General features: G+C 40.7%; 1 protein-coding gene across 5 annotated transcripts in view; it reads right to left on the bottom strand.

Annotated features, from left to right (window-relative positions):
• Positions 1 to 2,028: 2,028 nt before the first annotated feature.
• The window catches only part of ADGRF5 (adhesion G protein-coupled receptor F5), a 102,396-nt gene continuing 84,698 nt past the window's right edge, over positions 2,029 to 19,726 (bottom strand). For 2 of the 5 annotated variants that reach the window (XM_054557609.2, XM_009241937.4), the window contains exons 12-22: positions 18,712 to 18,831; positions 18,346 to 18,555; positions 16,392 to 16,604; positions 14,513 to 14,668; positions 12,364 to 12,572; positions 10,188 to 10,367; positions 7,622 to 9,016; positions 6,360 to 6,401; positions 6,211 to 6,270; positions 5,482 to 5,566; positions 2,113 to 3,576 (exon numbers count right to left, since the gene is read on the bottom strand). In XM_054557609.2, coding sequence (XP_054413584.2) covers positions 3,497 to 3,576; positions 5,482 to 5,566; positions 6,211 to 6,270; positions 6,360 to 6,401; positions 7,622 to 9,016; positions 10,188 to 10,367; positions 12,364 to 12,572; positions 14,513 to 14,668; positions 16,392 to 16,604; positions 18,346 to 18,555; positions 18,712 to 18,831 — 2,750 coding nt within the window. In that variant the 3' untranslated portion in view covers positions 2,113 to 3,496. Of the gene's footprint in view, positions 3,577 to 4,221; positions 4,289 to 5,481; positions 5,567 to 6,210; positions 6,271 to 6,359; positions 6,402 to 7,621; positions 9,017 to 10,187; positions 10,368 to 12,363; positions 12,573 to 14,512; positions 14,669 to 16,391; positions 16,605 to 18,345; positions 18,556 to 18,711; positions 18,832 to 19,726 lie in introns of all 5 variants that reach the window. The other 3 variants (XM_054557610.2, XM_002816961.5, XM_024248817.3) reach the window with 2 other exon arrangements.

Below are 19,726 nucleotides of genomic sequence, written 5' to 3' on the forward strand. Positions count from 1 at the left end.
AACCTAATATTAAAGCTAAACTACCGTCCTCTTGAAATGATGAGACACTACTCCCGTTGCCCTTTTAAAACCACAATCAGAAGGTGTGTTCCCTGTAAGTTCCACCTTCATTTTGAACACTTGAAGAATCAGACTTTTACTGGCCCGGGTCACTGGGTTTTCTCTTTGGGATGAGGAGGCCTTATTTGACTTCACCATCACATGGTACAAAATAAATGCATTCCGCCTACCCGGCATTTCTAGGACCACCTATTTCTTTTTGTCTTTAAATGATTGTGACTTCCTGCTCCATTCACCTCAATAACTCACCCACACCTCCTTTCTATATTTACTAATTGCTGTAATCTTTCTCATCTCCATGTAACTTTTTTTTTTTTTTCTGAAGCATTTCAACTTGGGTCTCTTTGAAATTCTCTATACAAACCACAAAAGGCCGTGACTTCTCACAGTCTTTCTTAATTTCTGGCTTTAGCAACCTACATCCTGAAAACCCCACAGACATTTATTTAACCATTTCCCCATGCAAACAATAAGAAATGGGGGAGGAGGATGGCAGACATCTGGCTTACTCAGGAGATGAAGTGTTAGTCTGGACTTAGAATATTCCCAGAGAATATTCCTGTAATCTGTATTAACTGCTCATTTGTGAATGTTCTAACCTCACAGACTCTGACGTATCAGGACAAAGCCCTTTGCAAGAAACTGACTTAATGGAAAGCTCCTAATGCAAGAAAGTTTAGGCCCAGGGAATTGTCTTTATACACTGAGAGATGTCAGGAACACAGGGAAGCACTGGGCACCTTAGGAACAAAGTAGATCGCACAACTTAATGTGCCTTCATTCTCAGAAATCTGCTACTAATAGCCTTGTAATCATTGCTGATTGAGAGATGGCAACCCCAGGGCCAAGTGAGGCTCCTGCGTTCATAAAATTCTCAGCTTCATAACTGCTCTTCTACAATTTTGAATTCTACTGTTCATTTTAGGATTTTCTTGGGAAAGAGTAGTGGCTGGGCTAATGTGTATTGCAGTGGGCAGAAAACCAGCAAGTGTTTCTCCAATTATGTGCTTTCATAGCTTTTCTGGAATTTGGACCCAGTGCTGTGGCTTGAAAGGGTGAAGCACATGCATGCATGTATGTGCACATGTGTGCATGTGTGCATGTGTGTATTTGTGTGTGTTGGGGATAAGGGAACATGCCCCAGTTAACGAATGGAGCAGTGGGCCAGATCCACATCCTGTGTAACTCCCACAGGCTCCTGCTATAATGAAAGTTCCCTTCACAGTTGAACACAGTTAATTCCCCAAGGGATCCTGGCTGAAGTGGGTGGAAGTTCAGCGTTTCTTGTCCCACTGAATTTTTGAACATGACAACCACATCCTGCTCCTGATACTGTGTGCTTTCCTTGATTGATCATGTCAAGATAGCCCTGCTAGCATTGTGCTCCAAGCCTGGCTCGATTCTTCTTGATATAACTCCAGGAACCAAACCAGTCAAAGGCCTTCTTTCTCTAATTCTAATTCAAGGGATTTCCCCCAACCCAACCTCTGTCTCCATCTTCTTAGTACCAAGCTCTGCCCAAAGTTGCTCATTCCTGAAGAACATGGCATGCACTTAGAGCATAGCAATGATTTCCTTTAGGGACTTTCAGTAATGCACCATTCATTTGGGACCGGGATGTGACAATTCTCAGGCAAATGTGGGAGTAGATGTCTATGTCATTTGTGAATATGTAGAAATAAAGAGTTCATTTACATGAACTGTCCCACCTCTGTCCCATACCTCGCCTTCCCCATGAAGAAAAGAGAAGCAGAAGTAGAATTTAAGTAGAATTTAAAATTAAAAATAAAAAGAGATATTTTAAAGGGTTAAAATAGTAAAAGAAAACTCCTTTGAACCTCAATAAAGAAATGGCTGTTGAATCTCAGCCTCTTTTGCCCTATCTTCCTAACGGCTGGGCCCATTTATGTTGCCACACAGCCCACATATCCTGAGTAGCCCCACATCTCTGTTTTTGTCTCATTCTCCTTTTGGGATCGGACTTTTATTTGCAATGTAGCGTTGCTGTATCAATAGCACGGTTAACTCTAATATGGATGCAATTTTCATAAATATTTATATTTTTTAATGAAATACACACCAAAAAAAAGCACACATGCAGATAATTCACAAACAATCCAATCCTTGGGAAAGGCTCTGCCATTTGTTCAACAAGGTCAAGTGTCATTAGGGGCACAGAACAACCGAATGTAAAATTTCTTTCCAGGAGCTTTCCAAGTGGTTGGAATAAACACAACTTAGACCATGCAAAACTCTTAATGTATATTGGTCTGGGAGCTTAAAGATGGAAACAGAGAATACATAGGGAGCTATGCAACACACCAAGGGCCATTATCCACAATAACAATAACAGTGACAACAGCAATAATAATATACAATGCTATAAGATTATTAAAATCTATTCTATAATGCACAGAGAAGTACCTGCTTGAAGCCATTAAATATATGAAGGGGTCTGTCTTCAGTGCAATATATCAAATTTGGCAATTGAAGGGTATATAAAATATATATTTTTTGCTTTCAAAATGTGGAACAAACTAAAATATAAGGCTTTTCTGATAAACTAAAAATTTAATCAGCACTTGGATCTAATGGCATATCTTTATAATACTTCCTCTGCAGATACATTCACTTAGTTCAAACCTTAACATACAAAGTTAGCCTCAGGAGGATCATATTTCCTTCCATTCATTTCTTATAAATATTGTTATCCACTTGAAGTCGTTCTGATGAAGGAATTTCCTCCCTATTTTTTCAGCCTTTTTTCCTCCTCTTAGCTAAGAAGACATCAGGAAGATGCTGCCCAAAGTGTTAGTTCCCCGTGACTTACTTTCAGTTTCCATTTTTGAGCCATTAAAAAAAATTCTCAATGTTGCACTATCTGAGTGATTATATTAGATCATTAACATGGAAATCTTATAATGTGGCCCTTAATGTTGTTTGTCTTTATTTGTTCCTATTTTCATCTTTCTCTTTTTCTTCTTTTTCCATTTCTCCCAGTTTCCCTCCCTTCTTTCCTTCCTTTCTTCCTTCCTTCCTTCTTAGAATTCACTGAAGTATTTCCTAGGTAGCCTTTTACTTACTACTTTAATCAAAGCTTATCTTTGTGCCCAATGTGTAAAAAGTGAAAATGTCTCTTTGAAATTCTATATTACAATATAGATAGAGAAGTTGGGCCTTGAGGACTTGAGTTTCACTTAAATACTATACACATGTGGTATCACACAAGGGGGAGGGGGAGGGAACAAACATAAACATAACAATTATTTTTAGTCTGTCTTTACAAAAGAAAGCCTCTTCTCTATGAAAAAGTCTTTTTGGCATCTGCTCCGGAAAACTTGCCCCGAGAACACGTTCCCCATTGCTTTGCAAGGATCTCTTTTTAAAAGCACATCCACTGTCCCCGGGAGGTCACGTAGGTTGGATTATCCTGTTCTTAGTTGAGCAACGAAGAAGCACTGGATGAGTTTTCCAGGGATGAGCTGGTTGCTTCTGGGGTGGAAACATTATACGTTCCTGAAAAACAGAGCAGCAACTCAGCCTTGAAGATAAGCCATCATGAACTTTGGGGTGTGAACATCTCCTAAGGGACCCAGGGGAGCAGTGGTCCAGGCGCCAGGTAAGCTCAGCCATGCCTGGAAACCAACCCATACCTGCCCTCTTCCCAAGACCCAGAAATGCCAGAGAACTAACAGAGCTGCCGTTCTCATGCATGCATGGCAGCCAACAAGCAGTCACTACTTCACATCATACCAGCAGCCAGGTTTCTACAGAGGACAGGAAGATCTCAAGGTGGGAAGCCCTGCACATGCCATCACATGCATGGTCTAGGAACATCTGCATGAGGGAATCTCCCTGGTCCTCTTGGGTTGTGGTGACTTGGGGAAGTTCTTGGGAGGGACCTAAAGGCTCTACTGAAGGTGGAGGTTTGTAAAGAGAGTAAAGGGAAAGGAAAGAGAAAATTATAGGGGGAGAAAAGGCAGGACCAAAAAAGAAGCAGGAGTCAGGAATGTCGACAGAACTGCTGAGAATCAGCACAGCAAGGAAGGCAGCCTTGGAGCAACTGCACAGGCTTGTGTCTGCGGGGCGGTGGGGACTGTGCACAGGGAGTGGGTGGAGAGTGTGTGTCAGGCAAGAAAAGTGTTGAAGTGCCCACCCTACCATCAGATTGCTGAACTGCCACCGCTAACAAGGTTTCCGTCATGGCCTGGGGGGATCTTAGGGGATGCTGACAACATAAACCAAAGTTACGGTGCTTATGGGGTCCCTAAACATGCCCAATTGGGACTTTCATAATCAGAAGTGAAGGTCCACCCATTTCATAAGTAATTCATCAAATTGAAGCAGAAAAAAACCCAAGTCCTCTGGAGTTTTAACAGTTATAGGCATTCACAAAATTTGCTTGTATATGAAAAGCCTTCATCTGGAATATTGATGCATTTCTCAACTCTGCATTTATGAGATCTGTTCAGTTTTAAAAAGCTAGAAGAAATCCTGGGGCTTATTTTCCTGTGGGGGGATGGATGGTGGCATGGGACAGGGGTTTCAATTTGCTAGAATAGCTGAGGTCTGTTGCCCAAAGTTATTAATTCCATTCATTTCATATCTCCAAGGTAGAAATTTAACTGTGAATATTTTTTTTTCAGTGAGATACTGTGGCCTTTGCCAATTTAATCAATAATAGCAGGGTTGACTTAAGTATCAGCAGCACCACCACCACTACCACTATCGGTGTCATCACTAATGCTGAGTAATTACTATAATCCATGTGCCATACTAAGCACTTTATGTATATTTGCTTATTTAATTCTTACAACTCTATGAAGTCATAATTATTACCCTATTTTATAAATGAGGAAGTGAGCTCAGAGAGGTAATATTTCTAACAGAATAGCTAACTTGGGTGATCCCTTACATAATGCATGCACAGTTCTATACACTTCAATGTGTAACACAAGCACACTTTATAAAAAGAACAAAAAAGGAAAACAAACCTACATAGTGAGATCCTGTAGTAAGATTTTCTAAATGTATTCTTTGCTGCCCCATAACCCTGAAACATGACCTATCTACTCTTATTTAACACAATTTGAGATGAACTCTGTGTTTGACAAGGCCAGCAATTTACAGTTCTCATTTTGATGGATGATATTTTGACAGATAGCTCTCCAAATCATTGTCTAGATTCTCCAAATCTTATTCTTTATGAGTTATTGTAAGTTGCTTAGCAAAGGCATCTGCCCTCTGTACCCACTTTTTGGTAATTTGTGAAAATGTAAGTTCCTCTATTTAACCTCTACCCCAAAAGAGGGCATTTCAGGTAAATGCCATGAGCGGGGTGAAAGAGTAGGGGTGTTGAGGCTCCCCATTTGAGCAAATGTGTTCTGGACAAGCAGGGAGAAACTAGAGGCCACTACTCACCTGTTTTACCAAACAAATTGTTAAATCTCCTTGATATTGGAGAACTCATAGAAAACACAGGTGTGGATGAACCCAGGGATGTTGACTAGAAGAGAGAAAAAAAGGGACAATCACAAAGCAAATTTGTGGAACCAAAGCTGTTTCCATCTCTAGGAGGATTGATTTTCCACCCTCTAGTGGTCACTGCCAGCATCTCTAGTCCCACTCCCAGAGGTCACATTAAAATACTGGAATCTTATCATCTGTATTAGAAAAATAACTGTCAAATATAAGTTTTATTGTTTGTTAGGCTTCTAGTATTTTCTGACATGTGAAAGGCAGTCAGATATATCCAAGGGCAATAGTTATGTTCCAAAATGAACTATAGAAAATTCTATCCATTATTATTCTTCAACTTGTTTTCTCTAATGCCTTGAATCTCCCCAGAAGATTGCTTCTCATTGAACGTTTGATTTCAACCTTAAGTTTATATCATATATTATTTTAAACTCTATTTAAATATGTGGAGTAGCATCTCAATGACAGCTCTATGGCTCTATTTAATAGGCAGAATGACTTGAGAAGCAAAAACAATGGAATGATCTATGCCAAATATAGCTGTTGAGGATGCAATATGTTTAGCCTAATTGATCAAAATCCCAAAGAAAAAATTTAGTACTCTGTACTTCAGAATGCTAGTGGAATACACGATGTTATAAAATGAAAAGTCTCTGCAGAGAAAAGGTTTACCTTTGAGTGCTGTGAAGACCATCTCGACAATGAAAACTTATTCAGCAAAGCTTCCTGTACCTGCATTGTTAAAAAGAAGCTATCGTAACTTCAACATGCCACAAGCACTTCAGGCTTTTCTAGAAACATGAAACTGTCATTGCTCTTACCTTCAGATCCCAGAGGCATCCAAAGAGTAAAATGAATAATCCCTGAGAAAAAAAAGATTGAAAAGAAGTGCATTTTAATTATAGTCTATTGTCCAGCAAAAGAGAAAGTACTGTTAACCTGGTGTTAAATTTGTACTACTTCTTTTTCTATCTGAGTTTATGGAATGAGTCCAGTACAAGATACTGTTCAAAGAGAGGCATTTGGTCCACACCAAGGGACTCTAAATGTTATGATGTTAGGAGGATATTTTCTATTTTCCCATTTTCCTTTAGTTGAGAACCAGAGGTCCTGTTGGTTATGCTGTTAATACACCTCTTGTGTCTACAATATTCCTTACATAGTTGTGATAAGAATCTGGGCTATGGGGTGGGATAACTAGTTCCTTCCAAATGAGGCATATCATGAAGGTCATTATATATGAACTTCATAGCTTGGAAACACAGGCCCAGTAGCAGAAATCGAGGTTCATATGTTCTTGGCACAAGCATTCTGAAAGCAGTATCTCGAGTGCACCTCCAGCCTCTGCCTCTTCACAAGCTCACAGTGGCCTCAATCCTTGGGCAGGTTTTTTTCTATCCTTACCACCTCTCCCTTGGGTGAAACAGAATTAATCACTTCCTTCCTTGTGCTTTAAAAGCTTGCTATCTATACCTCTGTTATAGTTCTTCTAACAAACTGGCCTGCACTGTAGTTAGTTACGTGCTGCAGGAGAGCAAAGAAGATGTTTTTTCATTGTAGTATAATCAAGCAGATTGTCTGGCATTCACAGGACATTCATTCTCTGATTTTTGATGTTTCCAGAGAAGCTGCTATGTGGTACATAGGATTTATCTCATTCAAATGATTATTGAGAACCTACTGTGTACCAAGGTCTCTATCAGGCATAGAGGTACAGTGATGAACAAGAAAGGGGCAATCCCTGTCCTCACAAAGACAGGATTTTCATTTAGGAGATAATAGACTACATCAAGATAATCTTAGACAAATGGGGATTTTCCTTTCACTAGTGTAATCAGTGTATTTAGCAGAGACTGGCAAATGACACTAAATTATAATGTAGGTGATAAAAAGCATGAGGTTCCATAGGATCAGAAGAATGTGTCCTTTCCATCTCATTGAGTTCTCATTATTACTGTTCTTTAGAGCTGAGGCTTCCTCTGGGCTGAAATCCTTCCCCATTCCTACTCTTGTTTGTGTTTCTATCATTAATTTGTCCTGCAGAAATAAAATCTTCCTGAAAGCCCCATACTGTAAAACTCACCTGGAAGACATTGAGGATGGCAAATATGATATGGAACACAAGGTTGGTCCCTGGGAACACAGTGGTGAGACCAAAACCCCAAGTGAGGCCCAAGAGTGGTGTGAGGACCCCAATGCTCTTGCTGATCTGAAACAGGCTGCTCTTCTCCTGCTTGCATGGCTTGTCTCCAATGGAAGGCCTCAGGATCTTGGTGATGACCACAATAGTTATGGTTATGTTCACCACCACAATGATCAGTGCTGGGATGGCGAAAGCCAGCAGGGCCTTGGTGTCCTCCCAGTTGAGCCAACAGACATTCTTCCTCGTATAGACTTCCCGGGGCTGGGTGGCTCCCAGCGTGATGACCGAGATGGCAAGTGGGCAGCCATAGCCAAGACAGAAGGCAATGGCTTTCTGAGTGGACCTGCTTGTTTCATGCAGAATGAAAACCAGGCGATAGAACAGCATGAGGCCCAGTGTCAGCATCCAGAAGAAGACGCTGAGGTAGAAGAAGTGGATGAAGAAGGTGGCAGCCACACAGGCTGTCTTGCAGAGTATGTAGCGATTGTCCTGGATGGCAGCTACCACAATGAACCAGGTGTTGGCGACCAGAAGGGAGGCAGCGATATTCACTATGCAGGTGTGGCGCATATAGGAAGTCCGGTTCTTGGTCACCGATTTCCACACCACAGCTTCCACAACTAGACAGGCCGCCAAGCTCAAGATGGAAAAGCCCACCCCAACATAAGAAATAATATCCAGGAGTATTCCCAGGAAAGAACTAGGATCTGGGGAGTCAGGGGACATGAGGATGGAGAATGATGTTAGGTGGTCACAGATACAGGTGACATTGTCCCCATCACCTTCTTCAACATAGCACCCACTGCTGTCCCACCCCCCTGTGTTGTTGGCAAGCCTGAAGTTCCAGAAGACACACTTTGTTTCGCCACCTGAAGGGCTGTTGTTCTTAAAAGTCATTGAAATCCTGAATGGCATAGTCATATTGTGGCTGACAGTGGTTGTCATCACTAAGCTCTCTGCAAAGTTATTTTCCTGGATATCCTGGGCAAGGATGGCTTGGAGAGTTGGGAAAGCCATGGTGACAATAGACGAATCTGACTGTAAGTTTTCTAGATAGCTCTTGTCAATGACCACATTGCCCCAGAGGTCAAAGTATGGGAAAACAAACCTCTGTTGATAGGCTTTTGGGTGGCTGGACTTGATTACCATGCTGCTCATCTGCACATTAGTTTGGGAGAAGGACAAAGGAGGGCTATCTCCTGACTGTAATGCTTGGGAAAATCTTTCCACTGAATGTAGTAGCTGTGAACTCTGATTGGTCCATTGCTGTTGTAAAACCTTCCAGGTGTTCAAGACGGGCTTGCCAAGGATGACATTAACCGTAGAGAGCACGTGCTGAAAGTGAAATGGTATGGGGTCAAACTAACCAAATTCTTTCAATCATAAAAAAGAAAAAAACAACCTCTTTCTAGAAACTGATTGCATAAAGGTAAGAGGAAATGAGAAAACAAAAATGAGACATCACAGGCAGTGGGGATGTATGACCTTCTTATGGCAGAGTTTAGCAGAGGATGGGTCCCCAAGACTGAAAGATGCCAGTAAGCATTTAGCAATGGTGACAGTGAGAGTCACACCCACTACACACCCTACTCTCTAAGGTCAATTCAGCAGGCTGGCAGGGATATTTACTATTTTATTTTAAATCTTAAGCCTGTATTTTTAGTAGAGATGGGTTTTCACCATGTTGGCCAGGCTGGTCTTGAACTCCTGACCTCAGGTGATCCATCTGCCTTGGCCTCCCAAAGTGCCTGTAATCCCAGCTACTTGGGAGGCTGACGCAGGAGAATTGCTTGAACCTGGGAGGCGGAGATACATTTTTCCTGCTGCCCACTGCTCTCCCCGCTGCAGTCCCCTTTCTCCTGAGCACATGTCTGGTTATAGCTCTGGCCTTCCAAGACTATAGCTCCTGCTGACTGGTCCCGCCTCTAAGGCTTCAGCTCTCACTGGGCTCTGCACTATTTCCTCTTTTTCCTAGGAGGTGATAATGGCTTCTAAATGTTGCTGGTCTCTGAGTGCCTCATCACCCTTGGTTTATTTGTTTGTTTGTTAACCCTGTCTTTACCTCTGTAGGTATCCCTTCATTAAAGTGTCTTCATTTGAACTCTTGTAGGTGAATTCTCTATCCTCCCAGAACCTCTATGCTTCCAGAACCTATCCTCCCACGATTCCTTTAAAGTGCACATTTAGTGCTAGACCTTTGAGAATATCATCTTGTATATTCTGAAAACCTTTAATTCCTAGTTTTTCTGGAAAACAAGTATGAATTTATTCCATTTTAATGAAGAAAATAAAGCAGAGATTCACTAAGAAATATTCTTAAGGTCTCAAAATGAATACTGGAAACATTTCCTAATATCCTAAAAGCCATAGCTGGCAGAACTATCCTGAGCACTGCTCTGGAAAAGACAGAGAAGCTGCAATGGAGAGGAGTTAAGTTTCTTGAATACAAATTCTGAGGGGTGAAAAGGTAAGACCCAAAACTCCTGCAAAGGTTAAGCAAACTCACCATCATCATTTCTGAATTTACTTGGGTTGGAACTGTTGAGAGCAGATCAAGGATGTTAATAATGGCTCCAAGACTCCCAGGAGAAGAGCTGATTTCATGTTCCACTTTGTCTATGCTAGTAGAAAGATCCTTCAGGTATGTAGGGAGCATCTCATCCTGAGAGGGGCTCTTGATCAAAGCCTAGTAAAACAAAAGCCAACACACAAAAAAAATTACCAGTCAATTCAGCTATCGAATCCAGCTGATCCATTCCTGGCAAAATCTCTCACATCTGTTGTTTCCTTTTTTGCTCCATTTCCATAAATATGTCCCATAAGATGATGTGCTTATCCCTTAAGCACTCCATGCATGCTCTTCAGAACAGAATATGACATAAGGCCACACACAGAAGGGGAACAAACATATGTCAACCTGATAGCTAACTGGAACAAAAAAGGGAAGCTAGATGTGATGGCTAGAGAAGTAGGTTAAAGTTGAGTGCAATGGTCACTTGGATAGTCGGCATGGAAGCACAGTTGCTACTTTTCGGTTTTCCTCATATCACTTACCCTGCCGATCATTACAGTGACTGACCCTTCCAATTTTCCAGGGACTGTTCTGGTTTATACCTTTTCTCCTTGTGTATTTATTAAGAGTGCCCTCTTATATTCTCAAAATGTGTCCTGACTTGGATGACAGATTATATGGTCTACCTGTATGATTACACTACCTGTATGATTACACTTCTGCTTTCTAACTCTCTCTTACTTAATCGCATAGAATAGCTCAAATTCTTTCTTCTATGAAAAGCATTTGATAGATGTTCCAACCCAGGAAAGTTCCTTCCTCTGAAGGCATAAGTATTGGTTTTATATAACATACTTTCATTTGTGGTATCTCCAGTAGTGTCATCTTGTGTTCTAATTTTTATATTGCGCCAATTAAATTATAAGCTCCTTAACAACATGGACCATGTGCTACATTTCTTTACGTTCTTCTCATTCCTATAATTCCTAACATAGTATAAGTCATAAAACTCAGCACACAGTAAGTATCCAGTAAGTATATGCTGAATGGATAAATCAAAAGAAGCATGATAGAGCCGCATAATCCTTTTCCATTGAAAATGTATGTAGGTATCTAGAATTGGGACTTGGGCCCACATCGAGTTCAGATTACAATTTCTATCTTTCTTCATTAGGATAATTTATATCCCTCATGCCTCAGCCATCAAGGTCCAGCTCAGATGCCTTTTATTCTTTTCAAGCAGATCTTCTTATCTTAGCCAAATTAATGTGTATGTAACTACCCAATTTGATTATTTTCTTTATCAAATCAGAGACGAAGATCTGATTTGGCCCATTTACCTTGACAGCACCTATAATCATGCTTTGCACATAGTAGATATTTTAATAAATTTGGTGTGAGACAAGAGGAGAGATAGAACTTAATTAGATGAAACACAAATAAGTATTACCCTTTTTTTCAATTATTTTCCCAGTGGTGAGAGGATTTGGAATTGGTTGTCTGAAGATGTCATCACTGGCTATAACCTCACCAGTTGCATCACCAGAATTTTTTTAATGTAATTCGTGGAATTTTAGGAGTCTAACAACAAACCAAGTGTGGAGGTCCCATTTTTTTACATTGACAGAAGGAAAGGAACTTCTGCCCTATTACATAGCGGTCACCTCTATTATAGGTAAGAGAGGCAGGGTAGTTGCTTCTTCAAAAGCACAAGTTACTTCCAAGTAGTTAGAAAATCTCATACTTGTAAGAGCATCAAGCCCAGCTATTTTTTTTAAAGAAATTGATGAAGCTTGTTTTTTTTTATTGCTCCTTTTTCTGAAAGGATTATAGCAATTTTCTTGATATCAAAATTACTCAAAGGAGAGCAATAAGAGAGAGGATAATACCGCTGCCCCCTGGAGGTATGGAACACATGGTACTGAGAAGTCAAGGTTAAGGTATCTAGCTGGTCTGAGAGCAGAACACATACTTAGTTGTCTTAGTATTTGAATTGAGGCTTTTTTTTTTTTGCATTTCTAGGGTTGCATCTCCTTTGGAAATACACAAATAAAAGTAGTTTTGGAGCAACACAAAGCAGCTCCAAACCCATTTTCCTAGGTGCTGAGAAATATGATCAGCCAGACAGATCGCCCCACCAAGAGCTCAGAGTGAAAGCTTTAAGGATCACCTTAGCCATCTGGAGCAGACTGTTTATTGGGGCAGAGATGCAGTCATTTCTCTTCTCCTCCCACTGGGAGCCTACACATTTGTAAGTGATGATCCCGCCAATGGGACTGTCAGGGCTGCTGGGAACATTTGAGAACCGGCATAGCTTCTGGATGACTTTCCCCGGCTCTCCGACACCTATTACGGGATCCTGGCATGTGATGTTTTCCCCTGTGTTGGAAACATTGAAATAAAAGGGATAATTGCAAGGAAGAGACAATATAGTAGAAACGCAGTCAGGCCAAGGTAGAATTTTGATGTTTGAATTCACATTTATCTTTACTTTCAGTCACCTTTTCAGAGCTACCCAATTTCTTAATTTTGCCCCTGATTTTCCAAAGCCCCTCTCTGCTTTCCACATGAACCTGACTTCTGTAATCTGAACTTCCTTTTCATAACAGAATTTTATACCTTCATCTGGAGATTCTTAACTGTGTCATATCAGAATCAGCTGGGAAGCTTTTGAAAACACCAGTGTCCGGGCTAAGTAAATCAGAATCGTCAGGGCTAGGATTTAGGCATCAGCAGGTTTTTAAGCCTCCCTGGTGATTCCAGTGTGCTGTCGAGGTTGAGAATCACTGCCATAATCCAAAGACATAATTGGTAGTAGGAACTCCAGGTACCCATGACCTAAATATTCTAATCAATATATTTAGGCATTTGTTCCTTCTGGTTTCCCTTAGAGGTGATTCTATTTCACCTCTTCTCATGACCAGGCAAGGATGGGGAAATGACACTTGCTGTGGAATCTCTCATGTCCAGTGGACCCTGACTCTGATGAGACCCCTCCCTCACCAACACTTTTCTTTAACATTAAGATCTTAACCACTGTATACAAATCTTAAATAAGTAATATTCTACTAGGAAAAAGAAGCGAAACCATATTTGGTATAAAGAAAGAGGAGAAGGACAAAAATAAGTGAATAAAATGTGTTGGCTAAGATGAGTGGTGGGGAAAAGAAGAGGTGACCTTCGCTGCACCCTGGAGGGGTTGTACTTGTGCGTGCAAAGGTCAGATGAAAGTGACTCTAAATTGTTTCCTGTTTTGGTGCCCAGAGGCTAGTTGCCAACATGTGAGAATGACCACAAACTACTCAGTAAACTCAAACAAGCTTGCTGATAACGATCCTTTGTCTATCACAAGTCCTGTTGCTGGGAAGATTTAAGAGGATGAGGAGTTGCTTATGGTAGAAGCCCAGGGTCATCATTTATCTCTTGCCTTAACATAAGATTCTCCCTTAAGATGACCTTGTATTAGGATGATCTATCCCTCCCTGCTGCTGAGGGGAGCTCCCCAACAAGGGCTAGCATAGCAATGACTCTGCAAATCATGACCTTTCACCTCAAAGATACTATATGATGGCAAATTGACTCAGTGGTGGCAAAGGATGGGAAAGGCAGCTGCCTATTCTCGAGATTAATTCTTTTCATGTAGCCCTGTCTCAGAAAAACAGTGCAGTGTGGACACCTTCCCTTTGCTGAAATCTCAAAGGACCTCAACCACGTCGATACTGTCCACTTCTATCCGCCTGGTGAACTCCTTTAGCAGAGCTAAGCCACCCACAACATTTCCATTTAGCTCTTACTGTATTACACGTAATAACTTTTTTTTTTTTTTGAGACGGAATCTCTGTCGCCCAGGCTGGAGTGCAGTGGCACGATCTTGGCTCACTGCAACCTCTGCCTCCTGGGTTCAAGCGATTCTTCTGCCTCAGCCTCCCGAGCAGCTGGGACCACAGGTGCATGCTACCACGCCTGGCTAATTTTTTGTAGTTTTAGTAGAGACGAGGTTTCACCGTGTTAGCCAGGATGGTCTTGATCTCCTGACCTTGTGATCTGCCCACCTCGGCTTCCCAAAGTGCTGGGATTACAGGCGTGAGCCACGGCACCCAGCCAATAACATTTTTTTTATCACAATTTCTTCCCTAGGCTTGAGGCCAGGGGACATGGCTTATTTCTTTTCTTTTAAATACCCCCATGGTGAGCCCAGGGCCTACCACAGTGAGGGTATTTAACATATGTTTATTGAATGGGGATGAATGAGGGAGTGAATAAATAAATAAGTCCCTGCCCTGACTATAACATCTTAAAGTAATTTAAAACGTTCTTACCAGGAACCAGATTCAGCTTCATAGATGGGCTCCAGACTGAATTATTAGCAGCATTGGTAAAGTGACAATACACATCGACAGTTTTTGAACACCAGGAAACTGAGTTTGCGTTGAAATTGTGTTTGTAGCACACTTGTTTTTTGTTAACTTCTTTTGCTGAAGACAGAATTATTGAAAGAATTAAGTCACAACATGAGTCTCTAATGCACAAATTGTGTTAAGATAACCTAATATGAATAAACCTGTCCAAGCTTTCCCCAGGAATGTGCCACATTCATTTTTAACAGGTTTTACCTCTGGCTCTTGAAGTATATAAGCCCACATTTGCATGTGTGCTAGTCAAAACTTCTCCTCTACCATTCATGACTCCAAGTCACACATTTTTGACATTCAGAATGCCTTTTCAGCATCCCACAAATCCTTCTCCCTATCTAAATTTCATCATGTCTGAGCATTTATCCTATTCTGCCTTTACCATATTGGTATATAGTCACCTATTCATGAGTTTGTCTTCTCTACTAGACCACAGGCTCCTGGAGAGAAAGTACCTTGTCTTATTTATCTTTCCATCCTCCTGGTGCTCAGCTCATTATCTGGCACATAGAAAGCACTGAATGTATGTATATTAAACACAGAATGTTGAAATGTTGCATATGTCAAAATCCAGATTGATTATATCCCTCTACCATGCAGCCTTCTTTAACGACTACAGTGTTTATTGAGTCCCCACTTTTCTGAACTTCCACTGTTTTTTCAGTCTGTATTATTCTATTTGGATATTTTATATTATATGCATTGCCTTTCATGGCATGGACCCTTCTAGATATTAAAATATGTGCCCCACTTCTTTTTTCTCCCTTTCATTGCCTACTATGGTGTCTTGCATTGAGTGAGTCCTACAGAATAGTTTTTGAAAGAATGAATGAGCTTGTAAATCCCTCATGAAGTTGTCTGTGTTTTGAGATTTTGGGTTGTGAGCTCATGCTGGTTGACCTTAATCTCTGGGAATCCCTAGGGATCTGTATTAAGGGCACCATCTACCAGAGAGACTTTGTTTTTTTTCTTTTTTTGCTGGTTGACATAGGGTGCTACCAATGGACAACTTTAAACTTAGGTTGGCACTCCTGAACCACAAAGGAAATATAAATTCAAAGCTCAAACCCGAGTGATGACAGGACAACTATATTTCTGGGGGGAAACCTTTTGTCCACCCAGAGATGAGGCCAAGGTCTCAACTCTGGCAGATGAATTTTGTTTTCCTAGCTTAGTCTCTTACTGAATGTGTCACTTTTTGAAGGTCTTGACATTGTGTCAATGGGGTGTGAGTGCCCCATTGTGTGTTTAGGGAGCACAGTCTTTACTTTTCTGCCCTCTGGAGCCTTAAAACCCAAGGTTCTGGGTTTCTGATATTGGCAAAAGCCCATAGGAAAGCTCCAGCATTAGTTAAAGCATCATTTCTATTTTATTTTCCTCTACTTTTTTGGCACTTGGTTATTTCTCATACTTTCTTACATGCTCAATTATGCATTTAAAGAGATTTTCATGGCAGTTTTGTGGCATGCAACTTTATAGCATTGAGGAAAAGACTGTCAGAATATCTAGTCTGCCATATTCCTTAGAAGGTATCTCAATACTTTCTTCAACTTCTCCCAATTAAAAAAAAGGCTCCACCATTGCGAACTCCCCAGATTGTACCACAAACCAATGAACCACTAGCCACATAGCAAAATAGAAGGTAACAAAGACTCATGGGATTCTACTCTGTTAATTCTATCTCTGATACAGTCCTATGTTTCTTGATCTCTATTTTAAGACTAAATTTTTAGACTCCACATATGTGAAATAATATACCCTAACAATTCAGCAATCAGCATCTTACCAGAAGGAAGGGACAAGGAACCCACATGGAAAGTAACTTTGTAGTCTCCATCCTCCTCTATACAGCACTTGATGTGATGGGAACCACTGCATGAAACAGTAGCTTCCAAAGGATCAACCATGATGTTCAGCTTTAGAGGCAGCTGGTGAACAATGACATCTTTGGTTGCAATACTGTATGAATTCTTATATCTAAATATGCAGTGATAGGTTCCTGAGTAGAAGACAGCAAAAATGAGATGGAATGAAATAATCGCCGTTCAAAAGCATTTGCTGGAAAGGTTAAGAAGAGGCTTAATTTTCCCTCTCAAGCTTTAGTAAAGGAATACCACAACTTCCTGGACACTGGAGGAAAAAACGCTTGATTGATTCCTCTTCTGGGTTCTCCATGCATTTGAAGGACTAACCAATGACCACATAAATATGCACTTACTTTCAAATAAAATTAAGTGGCTTATTCAAGGCCAAGCAGCCTGTTAGCGGCAAAATTGGATTTCAAACCAGGTTTTCAATTTCTACTCTAAGGCTTTTCTACCAACCCAAGGAATAAATGCGAGTTTTGGCGTGCGCAGAAGTGGGGAGTTTTTTGAAAATAATTGTTAACCTGATGGAACACAGTGGTGTTATGACGCCCCCGTCTCCCATCTCTAAGTGAGCAGGCCCCTGCTCATCATGGCCCCGGAGGACAAGTCATCATTTGGGCAGCTGCCATGGAGACATACAGCAAGATTACAACAGCACCTACAGTTAAGTAAGACCCTTCAATTTTCTTTACATTGCTTCCCTTTGCCCCAGCTCTGGAAAAGTCAGAAGCAGCAGCTAACCAGAGGACGAACAAGGAAAGAAAGGAAACTCCTTTTAATTCCTGCTGGGGGGAAGAGGGAATTTAAATTGAATATAAAATGACAGTGTAGTAGGTTTAGATGAGAATATGACTTTTCAATAACTGATTATGGGACTGTTTAATAGATTAATGTGACTGGAAAAGCTAAAATTCTTCCTAGGTTATTGGCTTTTAGTAGGAAAGAGTAATTGGACAGAGCAGGATTGAGGTCAGTCTGGAAGAAAAATACTTCTATTTCCTGACTGTATACTACCAAGTCCAGCCCAAACAATAACTAGCTGTTTCTACAATGTTGCCTAGGCCTTATATGAAAATATAAAGAAGGCATGGGAGTCTCGGAATCTAGACTGACTAATCTCATAGTTAATGAAAGGCTTCAGAGGGGAGTGGCTAAGAGTTGACCGCTGGAGCCAGTCAATCTGAGTTTGCATCCTGGCTCTGCCACTTGCCAGATGTATAACCTTGGGTAATTTACTTCACTTTACTGAGTCTCAGTTTCCTCATCTGTAAAATGGGGCTAATAATAACGGTATCCTCTAGGTTTATTGTTTCACATGAATTAATACATTTAAATACTTTGCATAGTGCCTATCACATAGTTAAGGGCTCAATAAATATGAGCTATTATTGTAGCAGTTCTATCTACCAATTTCTCTTTGCTTTCAAAGATTTGCATTTCCTCACAAAACAAACAATGGATAGAGGTAAACAGGAAATTAAAATGTGTTCCTTTTTTTCGAACCAGGCTTATAAAATCTTTACCTAGCTGTTCTAAAGCACAGTTGAGTCAAACACTCCCAAATGTCTAGTGAAAGTACTTTTAAAAACAATCCTCTTAACTTAATGGCAAGAGCACAGGGTCTGGAATTAGAGACACTAGTTCCATTCCTGGCTCCACAACTTAAGGTGTTTGAGCATATTTACTTCATTTGTAAATATGGAAGTAATGGCATCTTCCCTCAAAGGAATGTTGCGTTAAGTGTGAAGACATATTGAATTTAAAGTGGTTGGCATAGGCATGTCTCAAAGAAGACCCTACACAGATGGTAACTATTATTGCATGTTTCCAAGGGCCCAGGCAGCACAATACGGTGTCCGGCCTTTCACTCACCGTTCCACTCCCTGGTCGAGGTCTTGACTGTCAGTACTGATTCTGCTCCATCAGGATACCTCCTCGTGGTATAAAATCTTTGGTATATTTTAATTCCAGCAGAAGTGTTCCAATAAACCTCATCATAGTTACTCACATCACTGATGCATTTTATAGAAAAGTTTTGTCCCTCAGAAACAGAAATTGGGTCCGGGGTTATTGTTAGATTGGCTGAAAAAAGGCAAACAAAACAGACAAAAGAAAACTGACAACAAGTTCAATGTGTAGTATCTGTGGGGACATTAACATATGAGTGAAACTTCAGAGAGGGACAGAAAAAAAAAATGAACCATCCTGACTCTACTCATGTCAAGGTAGAATTGGTACCTTGCTGCTCCCGGGCTTTACTCGTTTCTAGGCTGTTCCTGGTGGTGCTCTGCAATGTACTCATTTCCATCACATGCCTTAGGACCTCGTGCACTTCACTTTTGTGGCTGGAATTATCTCCTGATGATCAGCAGGGTAAAAGGTTGCAAACTTAAGGGTGTCGCCTTATCCCAAGCTCCCCTCCAACCTCCTCTGTAACACCTCAAGGGAGAACAAATGGCCGGGTTCCTCTAACAACCTCAATCTCTACTCTTTTAAAATACTTTTTAATAATACCACATTGTGTATTATTTTCTCTCTTTTAATATCTCCCCTCCATAAAAATGTGAGCCCTCAAGGGCAGACCTGCAGCCACTGTGTCTTTGCATCCCCAGTACTCAGCACTGGGTCTAGTACACAGTCAATGCTTAATAAGTGAAAGAGTGAATTCTGGAACCACATTTTAAGTACAAGAATCATAGACTGTATTGCCCAAATATAAGTTGGTTTAAAAGTAATGGCTAAAAGCACAGTTACTTTTGCACTAACCTAATAACTACACTTGCACTGTCAGGTAAACTGGGATGTATGGGTACCTCAATTATAACTATATAACTACAGTAATAGAAGTATTTATGTGTAATTAGTTTCACTATATATATACTCCTCTAAGAAGCTTCTCACAGGTTCATGAAAAATTACTAATCAAAAATATTAATAAGACTATTACAAACATAAAAGCTTATATGAGCCTCCCACTATTTTTGTCTAACTGTGCACTTCTGTTTGAGTATATCTTTACATGGTTGATATTTCAAAACACCATTCACTTCAGTCTTCTATAAGTGAACAGCTTCATTTTGTGAGCCCACTGATGCTGGCCTACTTTCCCAGTCAGTATGAAATCTTATTATTAATAATATTATTATTATTTTCTTTTTAGAGACAGAGTTTCATTCTGTCACCCAGGCTGGCACAATCACGGCTCACTGCAGCCTCAACCTTCTGGGCTTAATTGATCCTCCTGCTTCAGCCT

Source organism: Pongo abelii, chromosome 5 (genome assembly GCF_028885655.2).
Source record: "Pongo abelii isolate AG06213 chromosome 5, NHGRI_mPonAbe1-v2.0_pri, whole genome shotgun sequence".
NCBI classification, from domain to species: Eukaryota; Metazoa; Chordata; class Mammalia; order Primates; family Hominidae; genus Pongo; species Pongo abelii.